This window comes from Pipra filicauda, unplaced genomic scaffold (genome assembly GCF_003945595.2).
Source record: "Pipra filicauda isolate LSUMZ 115617 unplaced genomic scaffold, ASM394559v2 scaffold250_size1122263_pilon, whole genome shotgun sequence".
Classification (NCBI taxonomy): domain Eukaryota; kingdom Metazoa; phylum Chordata; class Aves; order Passeriformes; family Pipridae; genus Pipra; species Pipra filicauda.
Window position 1 is genome coordinate 933,851 of NW_024104366.1, and position 21,302 is coordinate 955,152.

A 21,302-nucleotide genomic window follows, 5' to 3' on the forward strand; every position below is an offset into this window, starting at 1 on the left:
GCCCAGGGAGCCAGGTGGCCTCATATGGATTGTGAATAAGTGTTTTATAGGGAAAAAAGTATTTAATGAACTATTTCTGGCAAGGTGTGCCCGATCAGGCCCTGGCACGCTGGCAGCCTGTGCAGCCACTGCAGTGGCCTTGACACTGACCTTGTGTGCCCCAGCTGTGCCCGTCCCCAGCACACCCTGCTCCTCAGGGAGACAGCATGGATCCAGCCCCAGCACATCCCAGTCCCTGGGGAGGCCAGAGTGGCTCCAGTCCCAGCATATCCCAGTCCCTGGGGAGGCCAGAGTGGCTCCAGTCCCAGCATATCCCAGTCCCTGGGGAGGCCAGTGTGGCTCTGTCTCTGTTGCTTCATGAGTTCACATGAACAGGCATTAGCACCAGGCAGTGCTGCCAGAGAGGCTGTAGCTGAGTTAATGGTGATGGGCACCATGGTGGGGGGGGCACAAAATGAGGGGGAAAGGCCCAGGGCTGGAGTGGCCCAAGCCCAGCTGGTCCATGGGTCGTGCTCGTGGTTCTGTTGTTGGTGCTGGAGCAGCAAATCCCTCACTGAGCTGGGGTGAAATGCATCATCACAAACAGTGTGGAGTGTGGGGAGAAGGGCACATGGGGCAGGCAGGGACCCCAGGGACTCTTGGCATGGAGGACACCACTGTCCTTGCACCCCTGTCTGCCCCCACACCCACATGGGTCACCACAGGTGCCTGTACCCTCAACACACTCAGGGTTGTTACCACCCCTCAACCTCTTTTCCCTGGTGCTGCTCCACCAGAAATACTAATTTTGACTGTTTCTTCCCCAATCCCTGGAGGCAATAAGTAAAATCCGTGGCTGAAGGGGCAGTGAGTGCAGCTCCATCCTGGGGACACCTCACACACACTGTGCTGGGCGGGTCTGACACGGTGTCAGCCCCTGCCCTGGTACCATGGAGTGACAACACAGAGGGGCTTGCTGGGTTTGGGGTGCTTGTTTTGCCCCAGCAGAAGCTTTCTAGGGCAACCCCTGGGTTTGAGATACGGGGGTGACACTGCTGATGCCCAGAAATGGGATCAGGGAAGCTCCTCATTGGAGGGGAGGAACAGCAGCTCAGATATGCACCAACAAACCCTGTCCTACGTCCCACGGCTGACTCAGGAACCAAACCACAAATGCTCCTCCCAGTTCCCTGGGGACCCATCCTCCAAGTGCCCAGTTACATACCCTGTTACTGATAACTGCTGACTGCCAAAACCATGGTCACAGGGCAGGGGAAGCAGCTCCATTGCCAAGGGCCACCTTCCCCCCACGGGAATTACACACAAGGGCCACAGTGGGGCCACGGGCCATTGGTAAAGGGACAGGGCACAGCCAGGGTGGGTTAGAGATGGGTACCCAGAGCATCCACAAAGGGCACAGCTGCAGCAGGCACTGATTTGGGATTCCTGAGCTGCCTCCCCAGCCCCACATGGGGTTTGCCCCTCAGGTTTGGGCTTCTTCAGCCCTGGATTAGTGTTTGCAGGAGCCTGGAGAGCAAAATCCTCAGATTAGGCCAACATGTGTGCAGGGGGCTGGGGGCACAGGGCTGGCAGTGCCAGCCAGCTGTGACAGCACCAACCCTGCAGGCTGGTCTGTGCTCAAAAAAAAAAAGTAAGTTCAAAAAAGCTCAGAAAAGAACACACTTAACCAGGAACTCCAACATCAGTGAGTATGGGACTGAACTCCAGCTCTGCTCCCAGGCTTTGCTCGGGCTCCCCACAGCACCTGCAGCAGCATCACCACTGCAGGGGAGGCAGCTTTTGTCCCTGCAGGTCCCCAGCCAAGGTTATGGTCTAGCAGCATCTCCCAAAAAAACCCAACAACAGCCTAAGCACTGCAGAAAACACCTCTGCCCCTGCCCACAGAGAAGGGGGAGCTGGAGGATGAATATAGTCTTTTTATTGACTACTTTTGAGTAGAACAAACTAAATACATCTGTAACAGTTTGGGTTCCTTTATACAGGACATTAAATAAGTTATGCACAGGAATGAAGTAACAAATTTCTATTACAGAATTAAATGTCAAAAAAAACCCCAAACAGAAACCTCAACCCAATGTCTTCCCATGTCCCAAGTTCACATTTATCATTCCATGTTTTTTTAAAAAAAAAAAAAAAAAAAAAAAAAAAAAAAAAAAAAAAAAAGAAAAAAAAGAAGCAATCATTCTAATCATGACTGTTAGTATTCCATTCATTTACACTGGGGTTAATTTTAATACACAGCCATCAACATTGCATGAGAATTATGGAAGACAATCTATTTACAAGCAACTCCTTCCAGCTCTGCCCTGCTCTCCCTTCCCATCCCACCTTGGCACAGTTGGCCCCCACTGACCCACAGTGTCGGGTCTGTGGGTGAGGATGGGATGTCACAAGCACATAACTTACCTGAGGCTGCTCCAAATGTGCCCCTTAGGGCAGGAAAACCCTTCAGCCCTGGCTCAGTGGGGGTGCCAGGGCAGCCCCTGGCCCTGGTGCTCTCACGAGCCCCAAGTGCTGCTCCTCCCCACTGAGGCATCTTCTCCATGCCATGGATTTGGGCACAGCAAACACGGACAGAGCTGCGTTCTGGGATCCTCGTGAGGGCCACCTGGGGCTCCCTGGCCACCTCCACCCGCCCCAGGTTGGGTGACACCTCTGGGCTGCTGCAGGTCAGGGTGGCTCCAGTGCCTCCCCCACTGGGGGCTGCCTCAATCCCAGTGGCTGTGCTGGGCTCCCATGCAAAGGGCTCTCCCAGCACCGACTCCTGGGGACACGGGGGATACACTCCCCTCTGCTACTCCCAACCCAGCTTCAACACCAGCCACGGTGGCTTTTTTGCATAACAAAACCTTGCAGACACAGGATCACCCATCCTATCCCCCAACAGCAGCTTCCCAAAGAGCCTTCCCCAGGAGCCAGGGTTGGTGCAGCGGGGTCTCCCGTTCATCCCCGCCGCGAGCTCCGTCACGATTCATTACAGCTCCATTATTCACCTCCAGTCGAGAAAGTGATCAAAAGTAATTTGGGAATTACTCGCCTCATTGGGCTCCAGCCCACCAATTGCACACACACAGTCACGGAAACACGGCTTTGCTGAATAGGTGGATTTCCAGAGCCTGTTTGTGCGACTGTGGGAATTTGGAGCAGCTCCCAGAGGGCACACGCCCATCCCTCCCACGGGCTGCACCACTGCTGACCTCTGTGAGGCATCCAAGAGCAGCCCTGCTGTGCCCTGGGACAGCCCTGCTGCAGGTCTGCGTTAATCATTGCCCTGAATCCCTCCAATCCCTCCTTCCACTCCACAGCAGGGAACCTCCAAGTGACAGATCTCCCCAGGCTGATCACAGCATCCCCTCGCTCTCAGCCTGCATTTTTGGGATGGTCTCCAAAGGCTGGATGAGGCAGATCCCGGGCATCTCCCGATGCAGCACCACAGGAGACTCCCAGGGCCGGGGGGGGGGAGAAGTGACACAGGACACCAAGTCCTGCCTGTCTTTTAGCAGTTTGGCCGATGTGTGCAGAGAGCACAGGCTGTAAATCACCCCCTTGCACCCCGTGAGGATCCCTGGGCTCAAAAACAACGGCAGGAACTCACAAACCAACAGCTTCTAGGCAGTGAAAAAAACCCAACGCTTTCTGCACACCCAAACAGCCCCCAGGTGGAAAGGGCAGCTGCTCCCAAACCAGAGCTGCTCTGCACGTGTTACCTCAGCACAGGTCCCACCCAGGAAGCACAAAAACCGTCTGTCCCACCACAGAACGGGATGAAATCCAGGCCATCCCACAGTACTTCCCCAGCATTGACATTCGGTTTAAAGCAGACAAATCCTCTCCTCCCCCTCTGCAGCCATCAGCTGCCAAGCTGCAGGCAGAAGCAGCGGGCTCAGCTTTTGCCACGGCACTAGAGGATGGGATGCTCCTGCTGGGGAATCGGCTCCGGTCTGTTCACAGCAACAACCGGCTGGCACGGCCACCTGAGGCACCACTGCTGGGAGCAAGGAAAAAAACAGAGGGATATTATGGAAGAAAGGTGGCTGAAGGAGGCAGCTCAGACACCTCGGGAAGCCTGAGCACACCACAGGGATGGGGCTCCCTACTTGGGCACCACACGTTCAGCATCTCCTGTGTGTGCCAGCACTCTCCCACAGTCGAGGTCCCCCGAGTGGGTGCCAATGTTCCCCAGGTCCTGACGATGCTCTGGTGCCCCCCCAGAGAGGGGCAGGGAGCTGCTGTGGGCAAGGCTTGTCCCAGTTCATGAGCCACAAAGGAAAAGGCAGGATGAGATGGCAAAGCCAGAGTGTCAGCGCTCCGAGGAGATGGCGCGATGGGTCAAACGCGTCAAGTGATAACAGTTGTTGTGGGGTTTCTTTTCAGCTTAAAAAAACTCATGAAACTAATCAAATAGAGAGAGCCAACACCTCCCTCCTAGAGCCCGTTTGTATCTATTGCTGTCACAGACGCTGGGGTGGAGGAGCGGGAGGTGGTCGCCGAAGTCTTCTCAAGGGCCGGGCTGGGGACGCCGTCGAGGCTCTTGGTACCTGCTGCCACCCGGCCCGTGGGCAGAGCCAGGGGCTTGCTCTGGCCATGCAGGCCTTGGCCACAGATCCGGTGGTGCCTCTCCCAGTCCTTGTGCTGGCAGAAGGAGCCGCAGTACCGGGCGATGTTGCAGCCACTGCACGTCTCGCTGGCTTTGCGACCGCAGTTCCAGCAGCTCTGCAAGACCAAAGACACCACACTTGAAAGGGGTTTAGTTTCCAAGAGCTGCAGGATGCTGCTGACTCAGCTCTGGAGGGGACTGTCCATCCCCTCTGACCCAGATCTGGTAATATTAAAATGAGCAATCCATTAATTCCTGCTATTTCACAGCTCTTTGCCAACGGTTCTAACCCCTGCTCCTCTTCTCTGCCCAAAGCTGCTGCCAGACTGCTCCGGTCACATCCTCTCCCCTAGATCCACCCAAATGCAGAGAGGAAACAGCAAGCAAAGACTGAAGAACATGCTGCAGATGCTGCTGTTGGGTCTTTTTATTTCCCGTTTGAAGCAGCTCTATTTTGGTATCGCTCCCAGCCAAGCGCTCTCCGCTGGGATTACAACACGCTGCACAGGCACCATTTGCTCCGCACCCTGCCTAGCTGCACAAGGGGTTGGAACAGGCCAATTTGGAAAAGAGAAAGCTCATCTGAAAGCCTCCCAGCCAGGTGGAAGCACTGCCAGAGCCCGAGCTTCAATCTGGAAGCAGAGCAAAGCCCCTCTGGCTGCCGGGAGAGGAGTCAGCTGGTGGGCTCCTGGCGTGCCACCGCTTCCCTCGGAGCGCGGGGCAAAGGGCCAGCGCCGGAGCGGCGGCTGCAGCTGCTCCGAGGAGGGGAGCTGGTGCATCAGCTTCCCTGCAGCTGGATCCAGGCACAGCAAACACATACTGGGGAGGGCGAGCTCAGCTGTGGGAACGCAGCCTCCGTCAGAGCCAGCTTGCTCTGATCCTGCCCAGCGGGGCACCTTTGTGGGGGCACCGCTGCTGCGACCCCCGGCAAAGAGCTGGGCAAGTAGGGAAGTGGGGTGGTGGGAGATGCTGGGCTGTGCCAGGCAGCCCTGTTGTGGGGAAGGGCAGCAAGATTCCCCACTCACAGGGTCTGCACTGGAGCCACCAGCTCCTGATGATCATTTACAGTCTGGCAGCAAAGCACCAAAGAGAGTGGGTTGCGAGCAAGCTGCTCCAGAGCCAGCACATCCCCAAGGCTCCTCCACTCCAGGAGAAGCAGGACTTGTGACCAAAAAGCCCCTACACCAAAGGCTGTGGTAACTCTTGGAAAACTGGGTCACCGCTTCACAGCTGTTTACACTTGAACTGTTTTTAAACTGTGTTGCAAAGGTTACATGATGTGCCAGAACACAGGACAGCTTTTAGAGACGTGCTCTGGGGCTTGCACAGGGGGTGCTCGACAGCTCCCAAGGTCCCACACTGCTTCCCAGCATGGCTGGAGGAGGAAGACACTCCTCTGGTATTCCCCTACAGAGAAATCACTGTTTGTCTCATTCCTCCTGTGGCTTACTGAGCAGTTCCACCCACTCCCATCACGTGTTTATTGACCGGTGCATTCAACAGCTAAACAGAGAGCTGCATCCACCAGCATCACTTTCTCTTTGCTTCCACATCTCCCTCAATCCCACAAAACCCATGGTCATTACACTGGGCTCAGCTCAGGATCCCCAGCAGTACCTTCATGTGGCTGTTGCACACACACACAGGTGCTGCAGACACTGTTTAGGCTGATTCCGTGCCAGCAAAATCAAAAGCAAAAGGGATTTTTTATGATATCCGTGCATTCCTTTAGTTATTGATCAGAGAGAAACTTCTAAAAGGAAAAGGTGCGCAAGCCCAGGCTGGACAGGGCTTGGAGCAACCTGGTCTAGTGGGAGCTGTCCCTGCCCATGGCAGGAGGTTTGAAACAAGATGATCTTTAAGGTCCCTTCCAACCCAAACTACTGTGCGCTCTTATGATTCCACGACAAGGGATGGGGGACCTGCAGGCTCTGAGCCACCATCGGGCAGGGCCTGGAAGGAAAGCCCCTTCCCGGGGACATCCCCTGGCCACGTTACCTCCGTGGACTCCTCCTGCTCGTTGATCACCAGGAAGGCGTCCTCGGTGGCCTGGCGCTTGGCGTCGGCGATGGTCTGCTCCATGCGCGCCCGCTCCGAGGCGATCATCTCGAACGCCTTCTGCTCCGCCTCCGCCACCGCCTTCTGCACCTCCGACATGGCCTGGCGCTTCACCTCGTTCACAGCTTCTTCTGGAAGGACAGAGCGGCGTCACCCCCCTGCCCGAGGAGCGGGACGAGCCTCCCAGGGAAAGAGAGGTGCAGCAGAGCATTCCCAGAGAGTCACGGGAATGCCAGCGCCAGCATCCCAACCGCTCCCGGGAGCGGCCCGGCCAGGCTCAGTCCCACGGGATCCCCAGTGGCACCACAGAGGAGCAGAGCCCTTTGGAAGGCCCAGGGCGGGGATGTTGGCAGCCAGATGTGCACATCCTGGGGCGTTCCTGCAGCTGGCCTGCTGCTGTTTCTGCACAGCATCTGTGTTTACCCCAGGCGATCCGGCAGAATCCCTGGCCGAGGTCACCAGCAAACACTCACCAGCTTTTTTCCAAATCTCCTCAGTGACGTAGCCCGTTCCCGACCTGCTGCTGAACTCCCGCAGTGAATCTGTTGGAATAAGGGACACAGGGAAAGGTTGGCAAAGCCTCATCTCCCCCACCTGCTGCTTACGTGCCCAGAGGTACCTCGGGACATCGGGGGGCAGGGTAGGACTGACCAGCTAAAACTCAAAGCAGAGGGTTCCGAGGGTTAAAGCCGTTCCTCAAACACTCAGATGACAAATTACAACATTTAATTAGCACCTTGCATAATTTATGACATTATATAACCTGTTTCCATCTCCTGGTACTCTATAGAAACAGGCAATACTTATAAATATATGTCACTCAACATCTGCTCTGTCCAGAGACCCTGAGCACCAGCAGTTTACATTAAGCACAGCACTTCCCACTCCCTGGGCAATTAATTCAGAGGCTTGAACTGATGGACAAACTGTCCCCAAAGACACCTGGGGATGCTGCTTGATGTTTAACTGCACCTTCTCACAAAAGCAATGGAGCTTGAAAATTATCCCTAGGTCCCATTAACGGAAAAGCATCAAAAGCGTTCCAAATTTATATTAAAATATATTACCTTTAACAACATGGAGCTGTAAGTGTATTAGTCATGATATACTTAAATATAGAAGGGCTAAAAGCTGGCTGTACCCCTCAGGCTGTCACACACACCCAGCCACTCCATGCTGACAGCTGGAGCCATGGGCACTAGAATTTCTTGCAGGAGGATTCACTCTTTAGTTTGTACACAAACAAGTGGAATACATATCAAATTGACATCTATTCTTGTTAGAAAAAATCCATTTTTACTACTGAATGATCAAAGCTTTTTTTTTTTCCCCAGGACTTGATTTACAGCATATTTGTTAGGATGGAAATTAGAATTACATCCAAATAAACCAACTCATAATTTTAGACTTGTTTTTTGTATAGGGTCAAACCCCTGCACACTGGAGGGGAAAACTAGTCAGCTTGAATAAAGTTAAGTTGACTCATGGTACAAAACCAGAATTAAGGTAGTTATTATACTTACAAAAGTCTTTGGTATTTTTAGAATAAGTAGACCTTGAAGTTTAGAATCCTTTAGGCAGGAAGGACTGTAAGGGGAAGAGAGGCAGAGCCAAACACCTCTCCTGCCTTTTCACCCCCAGGTTTCTCAGCTTTAGATCAACTTGGCTGTGTTTGGTCAGTAAACATGGCTCTGTGACAAGGAAGAGAGACTCTTCTCTGCCATAAGAAATGGTGCCTTTAGATGCAAACAAGTGCTGCTTCCAGGAGCTCACTCAGGAGCTTCCACGTATCCAACGACCTGCCCCTCCTCAAAGCTCTGAGAACAGTTATGCGCTGCTTAATTTGCATTACAATTCGAACATATTATTACCGTATCACTTATGCCTAACCTATCTCTGTGCTAATTAAGAACACCCACTCAGGAGGGGCCGGACTCACCGCTGCCCACGGAGTCGGAGCTGCCGGGGCTGTGCCGGGAGAGCAGCTCCGCGCCCGCCTTGCGCGGCTCCGCCGTCTCACTGCAGCGCCGCTTCCAGTAGTTGAGCTCCTCCCGGTCGGCCTCCTGGCAGCGCCGCAGCACGGCCATGGAGCGCCGCGTCTTCTCCACCATCTCCATGATGCAGTTCAGCGCCTGCGGGAGAACGCGGCGCTCTCACGGTCCCGCTCGCGAGGTCGTTTCCCTGCCCTGTGGTGACCGGCGACGGGACACGGGGGAACGGCCTGAAGTTGTGCCAGGGCAGGGTCAGGGTGGATCTCAGGAAAAGGTTCTTCCCCCAGAGGGTGGTTGGCACTGACCAGGCTCCCCAGGGCAGTGGGCGCAGCAGCAAGGCTGACAGAGCTCAAGAGGCGTTTGGCTGATCCTCTGGGGTACAGGGGGTGACTCTTAGGGATGGGCCTGTGCAGGGCCAGGAGCTGGATTCAATGGTCCTTGTGGGTCCCTTCCAAGTCAGCATATTCTGTGATCCCAAATGTCTCAGAGGTGCCATGGAGGGACCACCCAAGGCAGATGAGACACCAGGGAGGCAATTTTGGTATCTGGGATGATGCAGAACTCAGACAGGGTGCCACAGCCAGGGATGCAGCACCAGGTGGGGAGGAGGAGGTCACACCTGCACCCTAAGGCCTTGGTCACCACAGAAAGTGGCTAAACACCTCCAGGCCATCCTCCGGAAGGTAGAGGGGAAAACCCCACCACTTTCCTCTGGGAATAGGGTGTCCATGCAAGGGTTGGCTGTGATCCTGGTGCCAGCTCTCTACAGCCACAGCTAACTCCAAATACTCAGCTATAGGGCCTCTGCTCCACCCCAACCCCATCCCCTCCAAAAAAACCATTAGCTTTAGATCATGATATGTCTCTGCATTTATGATCAAAGCTGAATTTCAATCCCATCTCTTTCAGGGAAACACTCCAGGGAAGTGCTTGGAAGAGCAGCCTTGCTCAGAAGGAAAAAGCTCAGCTTAAAGTCCACCAGAAGCACCAAGTCTTGCTGTCAGTGCCTTGTTGTGGCCCATAAAAAGCTGGCATCTCAGAAAAGAAAGTATTTAAAACAATAATGATGGGTTTACTCATTTTTAATGTCCATATCCTGATGGCATATAGCACATCTACATGCTTGTTGGTCCCATGCTAGCCAGGGCTGTGGCAGGAAAGACCAAAAAACCAAGAGACCTTGTGAGACCTGGGGACAAGGCCAGGTTTGTTCGCTCAGACAGCCATGGCTGTGATCTGCAGGAAAAGCTTTCCAGCTCCAGACACTTCATCCACACTGATTTTGGCTTCCCCTGACCATGGGCAGAGAAAACCTGCCAAGGAAGTGCTACAGTTCCTATCCACCCTCCCCACCATCCACCTTCTTGTGGCAGCTCGTTCCTCTACCAGCCACCAGGAGAGCCTGGATATAGCGCCAACAACAAGGAAATCACAAACTGGAGCAGGTGGAACAACGGGTTGCTGCATCCCACAGAGCTTCCCACACCTCCTGCCATCACTTACGTGATCGAGATGCTTCCACTCGTCAGCCCATTCCCTCTCTGTTAAGCGGTGATCCACCAGCTCGTCCTGGTACCCTCCATTCAAACCTGCAACGAGCCACAGCCAGAGAGGGATTAGATGGACCAACTGTTTGCAGTGCTCCAAGGGACAATAAAAGAGCTCTACTTCCAGCTCCATACAGCTGGGATCTTAAAACACATCTCAGGGCGGTGGCTCTACAGGGGCAATTCCATGCTGGTGCTTTTTCATCCCTGTCTGTGTCACTGTCTGGAAAGTGCTACAATCCACTTGTGGCTCTGGCTCTGACCTGCCTGTGGAGCTGGTTCCTTTGTTACAAACAAGAGAGCTCAGAGCTTGTGATTCAGGCTGTCCTGTTGGAAAAACAGCATGCATCTCCCACACACCTAAGGGAGAAACGGGGCAGGAGGTCAGGCCCTGCTCTCCTGATCTTGGAAACGTTACTTTTACTTCCCTGTCCTACTGGGTTGGCTACACTCAACTCACACACCAGATCCTTCCTCCTCATCCTCAGTGGCTCTAGTCTTCACACATATACAGGGAAATACAAACTTTCAATCTTCCTGTTTTTAACTTTCCATGGCGAGCTGTTTCCTCTGAATTCCCTGCAAAAACTCTGCTGAGGACGTGCCCAGCACTACACAGCTTTGGGCGGCCGAGCGGGGACCGACACCAGAGCTCAACAAAGAGCCCTCCAGTCTCTCTCACCAAGCCCTCCGTGCCTGTCCCGGATCTCTCTGTGCTCCAACATCTTGCTGGGGTCCCTGTAGAGGTGGGAGGTGGCGATATCTTCCAAGGTGTAGTGCTGGAGGGGTGGCGGGGTGGGGTGGAACTGCCCGCTGGGGTTCATCAGGGGGATGGTGAGGGCAGGGCTGTGCCGGGGCGCGGGGCTGATGGTGCACACCCTCTTGGCCGGGGGCTCTGTCGGCAGTGGTTCCCTCTCAAAGCTGCTGTCTTCCCTCCTGCAACCACACCAGCACGGACAGGCCTTCATTAGCATCCCACAAACGCACTCAGAAAGGGAAAGAAGACGCAGTTTTTGAATCAGCAGAGTCTGGGCAGCGATGATTTTACCAGGGGGTTAATGCAGGGAGCTCAAACAAACACACTCAATTTGTGAAGCGACGCACAGAGTGACCCTGTCAAAGGAAAGGCTCAGGATGCCCGAGTGTTGTGATTCATCTTTCTGAGCATGACCAAATTAAAATTTCACAGTTTTTATGAATTTGAGGCATGCTCCACATAATTACATAACAACTTTTATCTTGGAATAAAAAGTGGTGAAAATGAACCACATCCTTCTCCCAGCCCTGCCAGTGCCTCCATTTACTGCTGGGGTGGTGGAAAACCGCTCAGCTCTCCAGCTCTGGCTTTTAAATGCTACCCAAAAGTCCCTCTGGGACAGAACCTGCCTGAAAGAGGAACACAACCTGAATTCACAGTGCAGGAGGAGGAGTCATTGGTGTCTTTCAACAGCCAGAATAGTTGTTGGGAATGATAAGACCCTGGATGCTGCCTGAAAATGAAAACCACGACTTCGACGACTTAGGGAATGACAACAGCTGTTTTTACCTGTCCGGACTGTGCCTCTTCCCATTGCCGTTCACCTCGATGAGCAGCTCGGAGGAGTCGGCAGGGGACGTGGTGTTGGTGTTGAGCAGGATGTGCTCGTGCTGTGCCAGGTACTGGGAAGGTGTCTGCTTGGCAGCGCGGGCACAGTGCAGCAGCTCCCGCTGCAGCAGCGGGAGGTTGGCCTGGAAAACAAGCACGGGTCTGGATTACAGAGGGGGCAGGAGTTTCCAGCCGTTCCAGAAGGTTTGCTCTTCTTCATTAATACCTCAGAGCAGTAACGCCTGTGCCCCCCACTCAGGATCCTCCAGCTCCTGGTGTCTGCACTGACAGACTCACCTGTATTTTCCCAGGAACTGAGGATGGTCTGATACCGGTGCACCCAAAACCCAAGTGTCACAGGAATCACTTTGTGCTTCCACCATCTAGTTACCCAGAGAGGTTGTGGACTCCCCATCCCTGAAGATGATCAAGACCAGGCTGGAAGGGGCTTGGAACAACCTGGTCAGGTGGAAGGGGTCCCTGCCCGTGGCAGGGGGGTTGGAACCAGATGAGCTTTAAGGTCGCTTCCAACCCAAACCACGCTGTGATTCTGCAATCTGCACACCCCAGACATGCTCCATGTGCCAGCACTTCAAATATTCTAGATCTGAGCTGCCACATGGAGCTTGGTTTGTCTCCTTTATCCCCAGCACACAAGCAGACATAAGTGGCACACGTTCCAGCTTGCCGCGAGCCAGTCCCACATGGCCACCACCGCGGTCTGTGCAGTCTGTCTTGGACCTTAACAAAACCGCTGTGGTGCTTGCAAGGAGAGCTTTCCCAGCAATGTCACGCTGCCAAGCAGCACAGGCTGGCACACGGAGCACCAGCAAGCCCCAGCAGCTCCCTGTCACCTTCAGAAAGGGGATCACAAACGGCCGCAGGGGGAAGTTCGTCGCCTCTTGCAGCTTGCAGTGAAACTCCTCAATTGTCACCGTCGAGTTCTGAGAAAAGAAATTAAGAGATGAAATGACAATTTGTTCTTATTTTTAGACATATGGGAAACAGCTCCAAAGGAACAGAACCGGGAGGGTGATTGCATCTGCCACAACAGGGCTGGCAATGTTTGCATCGGATCCTGCCGAGCGCGGTCAAAAAGGCTCAGGCCAGCGGAGCAGGAACACTGCACCCGGAGAAGGTGGGAACTGCCTGGCCCAGCATCCTCCCAGCTCTGGGGCTGGGAGGTAGAGGTTGGCTCTGGGAGGCAGCACAACCCAGCTGGCATCTCCTGCATGCTGGCCCAGTGGCCTGGGGCAGGCTGCAGGGAGCCAGTGATCCCAGCTGCTCAGAGCTGCACACTCTCCTTCCTTCCAGTTCTCCTCCTCTAACCTAAGGACCATCCATGAAGTCTCCATCAGCTCACCATGATCCTCCCCTGGCCCAGCCCTGCACCCCCTGGGGCTGTTCAGGCTGGGGGCTCCCTGGGACAAGCAGCATTTAGTAACCTGCTTGTACAAAGGTCATCCCTGTAGCAATTACCACAATCCAGGATGGACCTGGACAGCTTATCATTTCCTCTCCAATAGGGTAAGCTAAGATACTACCCATGGAAGTATCTATGCTATATAAATGAGCAGCAGCTCAAGCACTGAGAATGCTCCTGAGGACATGGACAGACCCACATTTGCAGCCCATTCCAACCTTGGAAGCAGAAATGCTCCAGGCTGCTGCAGTCTAGTGACCTTCACTGCATGCTGAGCCTCAAAAGAAATGTGCCAAAAAGCAGAGATCAGCTCAGGAGCCCCACTGGGTGCCCCATGGGACCGAAGCTGGCCAGGCTGCGTGGTGCTGGGCTCCAGGGCCTCAGTCCAAGGTCACAGAATCCTAGAATAGTTTGGGTTGGAAGTGACCTCAAAGCTCATCTCGTTCCAACCCCCTGCCATGGGCAGGGACACCTTCCACTAGCCCAGGTTGCTCCAAGCTCTGTCCAACCTGGCCTTGGGCACTTCCAGGGATGGGGCAGCCACAGCTTCTCTGGGCAACCTGTGCCAGGGCCCCCCCACCCTCACAGGGAAGAATTTCTTCCTAATATCCAACCTAAACCTACTCTCAGTTTAAAGCTATTCCTCCCTTGTCCTATCACTCCACACCCTTGTAAAGCACGTAGAGCATAATGTCTAACACGCTGCACAGCACTTCTCTCAGTCTGTATAACTGCAAATACTGGGTACAACTCCACAGCTACACCCATTCATTTGGGTTGGAAGGGTGTTCTCATGGCAGGGGGTTGGAATGAGATGATCTTTAAGGTCCCTTCCAAGCCAAACCATTCTGTGATTCTATGATTTACAGAAAAGCTTTGTGCAAATCCTTCCTCAAGACTAGCTGCACACGAGGCTCACATCAAAGCCACTGGACAAACAGCTTTTTGAAACCCACTAGAGATAAGAAAAAAGAAGTCAGCAAGTTTCCCAGAAAGCACAAACATGACAGTCTTGCTCAGCCCCCAGCTCTGCTTGCAAAGACACAGAGAACATTGTGGGATGGGGGCACGTGTTGGTTGCTGAGATCCCATGGCCAAAGTGCTCTGGGAAAACCCAGGCAGCCTGGGCTGGCGCAGGACTTACCACCAGTGCCAGGACGAGGGTCCGGACCTTCTCCCCGATCTCCGGTGAGATGTCGTTGCCAAACTGCTGCAGGGTGGTGAGGAAGCGCTTCAGCTTGCTGAGCTGCCGGGCACCACACGTGGCTGGGAGCTGCTGGTTTGTCAGCGAGGAGGAGGACGAGGAGGAAGGACCGTTGCTGAACCTCTGGGGCGGGGATGGTGCTCCATTCAGCGTCGGGGGGGAATGGTTGATTCCGTTGGGCACTGCAAACGGGAGAAGGAAGCAACACTGAGCATCAGGTGGGCACATCCCTGTGGTCTGGTGCTTTCCACTCAGGATGGCAGCTCAGGTGCCTCCACCTCACCCCAAGGGGCGCTGACAGATCCTGCCCCAGCAGTGCCCGCCACCCGTCCCCAGGGATTTACTACAGGGAATTTCACAAACATTGTTGTTTTTAACAACCTGGTCCCATCTGCAGCTTTGCCTCCTGTAAGTGGTGAGCACGTCAAAACAGACTGAAGGGCTGGAAGTCTGGGAACTCAGCAAGGGATTAGAATAAACTGTTGACATCCCTGGGCTGTGGTTGTGCAATCCCGAGTCCTGTCTGATGAGCAGCTGTGCACCAGGGCCCCAACTTGGTATAAACCCAGGATTTCAGAGGTGAAAAGCACATCACTGGAAATATAGCTGTTGCTGATCCACTGGGTTATCCTTAAAAGCCCAGCCCTGAATCCCTTATGGATGTAAGTGCTAACAAAGAGGCCACAAGCTGTAAAAACCATTGCAAGAGAAGCCCTGATGCCACCCAGCAGCATTGCCTTTGGCCCGTGGGAGGAGCAGTAATTTGAAAAAAACCCAAAAAACAAAAAAAAAAAGCCAAAACTTCCACTGCAGCTTCACGAGGATCATATCAAATCGTGCTGAACCCAGTGAGGGGTTTTTCAGAGAAGACAGGAGGCACTGGAACAGTTAAACCACTCTGGGGCACACCAGGGTCGGAGGCTGGAAAGGTTGCACACACCTGGACCTTAGTGGTGAGCACAGGAGGGAAACTTAACCAGAGTCAGTTAAGATGCAAGGAAAGATAAGGCTACTGAGACCATCAAAGGTGGTTCCTACTAACCAAGGGCTGACAGGTTCTTTGGGGGATAACAAAAACGTGGCCTTTCATAGACTGAGAAATGATGAGGTGAAGGTGAAGGTGAAAGCCAGGATTGAGAGGATGGAGGTGCAAAGGCAAAGTGAGCTCATGCCTTTTGTTATGGAGAAAAGTAACCTGGAAAACTGTCCACACTGGCTTCCCCAAAGTGGCAAAGGTACAAGGATGTCAGGGAGTACCCACAGGGTTAGTTAGCATGGAGTACCAGAAAAACCAGAGCTATGTGAAAGGCAAGGCCCCTGACAATTACCCATGAAGACTTTTATTTCCCAATAAAAGTGTTATAAATAGGAGGGAAGCCGCCCAGAGAAGCTCCCCTCAAACAGCCAAGGGCTGTGCAGCCCCACGCTCTCCGACAGCCACAACTGAGGCACTTTCCCCCTTCTCTGTTTCACTTCCTCTTATTCTTTCAGATGAAAACCTGAGGAGAGCAACGGGCTCTATTTATACCCTGGGAGAAGCAGGGGCTGGGCAATCCCTGGGGGCTGCAGGGGACCCTTGGGAGAGGCTGCCAAGGGAGTAGGGGACGTTGCCAGCGCGGGGTGATCCCCGGAGCGGAGTGAGCCGGGCCGGGGCTGTCGTTACACGCAGCCCCCGTAACCGCTCCCCGTCTTTGGGCTCACCCCTCCTGACCCTCTGCCAACGGCGTCACCGCAGGGCAGCTGGCAGTTATCTGATCCTGCACATCACCAGGAGCTGCTCCACCACAGCCCTCACAGCCGGGCTGGGACCTGCCCTTCCAGGTGAGAAGACAGCACTGAAGCGAACGTCCCCAGACCGGGGGGATTACTGGTGTGGGGAGAGGAGGATGATAAACTCCTGGGAACAAAGTCATCCTCTCGGGCTACACCTAAATTCTGCCTTAGGTCCTCAAAAGTCACAAGGTTTTGCTGCTTCTCCAACTCTGTTAGTGATCCACAGGTAGGCAAGGCTTTGTTCCAACATGCTCCTCTCACCTGCCCAAGCTGTGGGCTTTGACAGGGCAAGACACACACTCACTGACTCTGACCAAGCCCCTCTGGTGCAACTGAGAAATAAAAAAGCAAGGATGAACTTCACCACAGGTCGCAGCTCTCATCTGTCTTGGATAGAGGCAATTAAGTCATCTGCAATCAGCAGATTCAGGTTTCTTGGCCCTTAACAGCATGCCAAGCATCCTCATTGGAAAAATTAATTTCTGTCACTTTGCTAATGGTCTTTTTCTGCCTGAGCAAAAGGAGAGCCATTAAAAATCCCTCAGCACATAAAGATGGGGACAATGTGTCTGGCGGGATAACCCAGTGATTAGTGCTGTTGCCAGCATCACGCAGTACATCAGTGTGTGTCCTCCAAGAGGCTGGATTGTAAATCCCCGAATCCCACTGCCAGTGTGGAACTGTGAGATAGCCCAGACGCTGTCATGGACAGCAGAGCAATGCAGAGCCAGCTAGGGAACACTCTGTGCAGGGAAAAAGGGGCAAGAAGGGCCTGGAAAATATGTACACGCCATGTGCAGGGGTCAGATAACTCCACGACCAACAAAGTAAAGCAGCTTTGCTACGAAATGATGCTTTTAAAAAGACGTTAAATGGCCTAAATGTTGGCTAAGGGAGGAAAACAGAGGCTGTACAAAAAGGCTGGAGGTTCATCCCATCTGTGGATCACCTCTAAGCAACACCCTGCTAGAAAAAGTGGGTGCAAGGCTGTGCTATGGCTGGGCAGGCTCAGGATCGACTGTGGCTTAATAGGAAAGATTATACAGAGAAGATGGAGAAAAGAGAATCTGGATGGACAGCAAGGAATTTTCAAGGCTGGGAAATTAAAAAAAAAGAAAAACTTTCTAATCTCAGCTGCAGGAATGCTGTCTGCAAAGTGAGATACAGCAGAGTGGGAATTAACTCCCCCAGAAGATAGAGTGAAAAGCCCAGCACTTGGCTTGTTTGAAGCCGACCTGATAAAAGACTTCAATTTCTTAAGGAGTTTATGGTGGAAATCAAAGCTGCACCTGCAAAGAGAAGGACTCAAGGCAGCACCAGGAGCAAGATAGGAGCAGGCAGGGGGGCAGAGGGGGAATACAGACATCCTTCTTGCATTGCAGAACAGCAGGAAAGCCCCAGTCCCACCTTCCTAACAGCAGCAACCCACAGCTAATGCTAACAGCTGAGACACCCCCAATGAGTGCTCTGAGCACAGCCTTCCCTCCTGGCTAGGGCTAATCCCTGGGAAAAGCACAGCTACTGGGGTCTTACGTGCAGTCGGAGTGAAGGACACGGGCCGGGGCCCGCCGGGGTTCACGGGGGGCAGCGGCGGCATGTTGGGAGGAGAGGACCTGGACTGGATCTTCACTTCCACGGGCGATCCGGGCATCACTGGCACCCTCTTCTCACCAGCAACTGTACCAAGAGAAGGTGGCAAGGCTTAGTGACAGTCAGGGACACGCATCTCCCCGCCCCGCACACGAGCAGTCGCACGGGTGAAGATAAGAGGCGGGAGGGGAGGCACGTAAGGTTCCCACAAGGTTCCCACACTGCTCCGTGTGGCCCCGAGCTGCTGCAGGGAAGAGGCAGGATACGGTCCCGAGCTGGGACAGGCACCCTGGGTCCATGCTCACCGTGTCCATGCCCACCACTCCAGTCTCCTGACAGCATCTTCTCACCCCTCATGCCTGAAGATGCTTCTTCAAAGTATTTCTGCACATTTGCTTCACTTTGCCCCCATTTAAGATCCCCCTGAGACTCCCCAGATGTGTCTACGTGCTCCTCACCAGCACGGAGCCTCTCCAGAGGGATCACAACCTCTCAGAGCCATGCAACAGGTAACCTGGATTTGTGCTGTGCCAGCAAGGGACCAGAATGGGCCTGGGGTTGCAGAGCTGAACTGACATCAGCCATTCACATCCTCTCCCTTGCGTGCAGTCTCTAGGGTCTGACACATCACCTCACACTGTGGCTTCCCTTCCAGCCTCTGAGGGACATCCCAGCTCAGGGGAACAGTGTGACCACACTCCCAGCTCTGGTGGCTGGGATCAGCTTCACAAGACATCCTTGGATGAAAACAAAAAAAAAGGAGGAAATATGTGTTTAAGCAAGTCTTGGGGTTCTGGGGGACATTTTTTTTTTTTTGGAGGGGTGTGTTCCGGGGTATTTTTTTTGTTCTTTAAATCCAGACAACTCAGCAGAAAAAGCCTAAAGATCTCCACAGCACAGCTCCTGTGGGAGCCAACACCATTCCAGGGGTGCTCTGTATCGCACTGCCAGTGTCTCCAGTGTCCCTGATCCCAACAAATCATCCCTCTGAGATCCTGGCCTCCACTCCCTGCTCCTCGAGCTGCCCCTCGCCTCGTTCAATTAGCTCACTAACGAGCTGTGACCGTGCTCCAGCACGCCCTGCACGGGAACACCACGGGGTGTTCCCAGCACATCCACCTGCATGCACCCCAGCTCAGGCAGGGAGGGAGGTGCAGACACTCAACTTCCACCTCTCTGGTGATGCACGCTGGGCTCCGGACAGCTACAGTCTGATTTGTAACCCACAGTTATAACCAGTATCTGTCAGCTGTAAGAAATTCAGCTTTCCAGTCCTGGCAGAGCGATTAAATGCTGTATTCCCATAAAGCACTGAATACATGGCAAACTTGTGCGCTGAAACACAACCACAAAACCTGCTACTTCAACTCCCAACAACAAAAACGCTGCTTTGGAGAGCAGAGAAAACACAAACTGGCACCTGAGCCCTCGTGCTGCTGCCTGGGATCTGCTCTGTCAGCCCCCAGCACCTGCTCTGCCACCAAGCTGCCTCATTTATTCTCCTTATGGCAAGTCGTGGGTAATGCCAGAGAGGTAACAAATGAACTTTGTTATTCCTAACGTGTTTTTTTTTTGTTCTTTGCAGGAAGGGGAAGCAGAGATGATACACACTGAAAACCCATGTTTTCCTGCCCTGTCAGTGCAGGTGGAATAACAGGGGCAGTGGGGCTGGAATTGCTGTAAGAGCCACATCCCAGAACGTTTGTGTCTTCATCTGTCTAAGCCTGTTTTCAAAAAGAAAGGAAAAAATTCTAAGCTTTTCTTTCATGAGGTGGGGAGATACTGAAGCCATAGGAAACTACTGCTAGCATATAACCCCCATATTAATGCCATATTGCAAACCACTATTCATATACATTTGGTCCAACTTTCATACAATTGAACCTTTGAGTGCAGACTCTTCCTGTCATTCCTGTGCATGAATATGATGTTCCAATGAACAACCATGTTGCTAAATGACCTATATTTTTCAATCAAAACAGCACTAATTGTGCCTATCCAGCACTCAGTGTTAGCTGCCTGATGACCACTCAGGGACCCACTGCCACCCTCCGGCCTCCTCTGATCTTCTTCCCAGGAAAACCCCTTTTCCAGGTGTACGTGGCCAACATGATATTGCCATGCCTTAGAGAGAAACAGCATGAAACTAATCCTTAAGTTTTCTCCTCCTTCCTCCTAAAATGCTCCAAGGGCACATTACAAAAGCAGAACTAATTTGGTTAATTTACGGGGGGGGAATAAATTTCAAAAGGAGTTTACAGCCCAAAAATAAAACCAGCTACTGTGTGAGACACCAAAACCAAAGCCCACAAGAAGCCAACACCTTCTTTTCCAAGCCCACTCCGACAGACAAGAAGCAAACAGGATTGTTAAATTTAAAAGCTTCCTGCTAATGACCTGGGGCATCTATAAATGCAGATAAAAACCATCTTTCTAAAGCTCCCCTTTTTTAGCCTAAACACATCCATTTAATGAGAATCACGTGAGCAAACCAGACTGTGACCAAGGGCTTGAGTCAGCCTTGAGTTGACCTGGGGCTAAAAATGAGCCAGGGAGCTGATCCCTGGGGAAACGCTGCCTTCCCGGCCTCATTCTTCTGATTTCACCACTCAGAAATATTTACTGGCTCACCAACAACAACATTTCAGTGCTGCCTCCAGATGTGCAGGGAGGATGCTGAGATGCTCCTCCAAATGTCTCCAAGTCACTCCACCGTGTCACTTAGCTGACTCCTAAAGAGTCAAATGCTGTCACAGATTTTGGATGATGCTCTAAGAAGAATAATTCTTGTCAATGACTGAATACACCAAGTGTCACAGCAGGACACCTGCCCAAACTGGAAACGTTGGGCTGTTTTCCTTCAAAAATTCCTTCCAAACCCCACCTGGGTTAGAAACACTCACAGTGCTGTCACCACTTTCCAAGCAGTGCCTGCAGGAGCGGATCCAACCTGTTTATGGCACAATACTTTTGCTGTCGAGCTGCCAAACGCCAAAGCTTTGCAGTGACACGTGCTCAGCTTTGCACCAGGCCCTGCCCAGGTTAACCAGGGAAAGAGGCAGCAGTGACACGGCCACCCAGGCGGGTGGGAGAGCTGCCTTCCCAGCCTGGAACGCTGGAGATTCACACGGGAAGACGATTCAACCGGAGTAAAACAAAACCCGATCGTGACGGTGCTGTTTTAGTCTTGGCTTGATGCAAGAATTCCGTCTTCTCCAAATGGTGGTGGAGCTGCAGAGCAGATTTCACAGCGCCGAGTTCCAGATTTCAGATGCTCGAGCTGCCAGCTGGGCACGGACAGCTGCAGGCACAGCCCACTCTGTGCTCCTGCCCTAGATACTCGTGTGTCCCATTTAAGGAGCCCAGGTGTGCAAGGGACTAGAAAGCCCCAGAGCTCTGACTACACCTGGAAGCCTTCCCCCCCCTGTGACACGCTGCAAAGCCCCTGTTTCATGTGCCCCCACGCCACCCTGTTTCCTTCCCTGCTCCAGTTCTCCTCCCGGCGTAACAAAACTAAAAAGGAACATATGTCGA

At 53.2% G+C, this 21,302-nt stretch overlaps 1 protein-coding gene across 4 annotated transcripts in view; it reads right to left on the reverse strand.

The window, feature by feature from the left end:
• Window positions 1-2,161: 2,161 nt before the first annotated feature.
• CBFA2T2 (CBFA2/RUNX1 partner transcriptional co-repressor 2) overlaps window positions 2,162-21,302 on the reverse strand; it is a 59,916-nt gene continuing 40,775 nt past the window's right edge. For 3 of the 4 annotated variants that reach the window (XM_027729037.2, XM_027729039.2, XM_027729036.2), the window contains exons 2-11: window positions 17,712-17,855; window positions 14,346-14,587; window positions 12,633-12,722; window positions 11,740-11,921; window positions 10,876-11,129; window positions 10,150-10,235; window positions 8,595-8,787; window positions 7,129-7,197; window positions 6,596-6,786; window positions 2,163-4,713 (exon numbers count right to left, since the gene is read on the reverse strand). In XM_027729037.2, the coding sequence (XP_027584838.2) occupies window positions 4,426-4,713; window positions 6,596-6,786; window positions 7,129-7,197; window positions 8,595-8,787; window positions 10,150-10,235; window positions 10,876-11,129; window positions 11,740-11,921; window positions 12,633-12,722; window positions 14,346-14,587; window positions 17,712-17,855 (1,739 nt within the window). In that variant the 3' untranslated portion in view covers window positions 2,163-4,425. Of the gene's footprint in view, window positions 4,714-6,595; window positions 6,787-7,128; window positions 7,198-8,594; window positions 8,788-10,149; window positions 10,236-10,875; window positions 11,130-11,739; window positions 11,922-12,632; window positions 12,723-14,345; window positions 14,588-17,711; window positions 17,856-21,302 lie in introns of all 4 variants that reach the window. The other variant, XM_039382022.1, reaches the window with a different exon arrangement.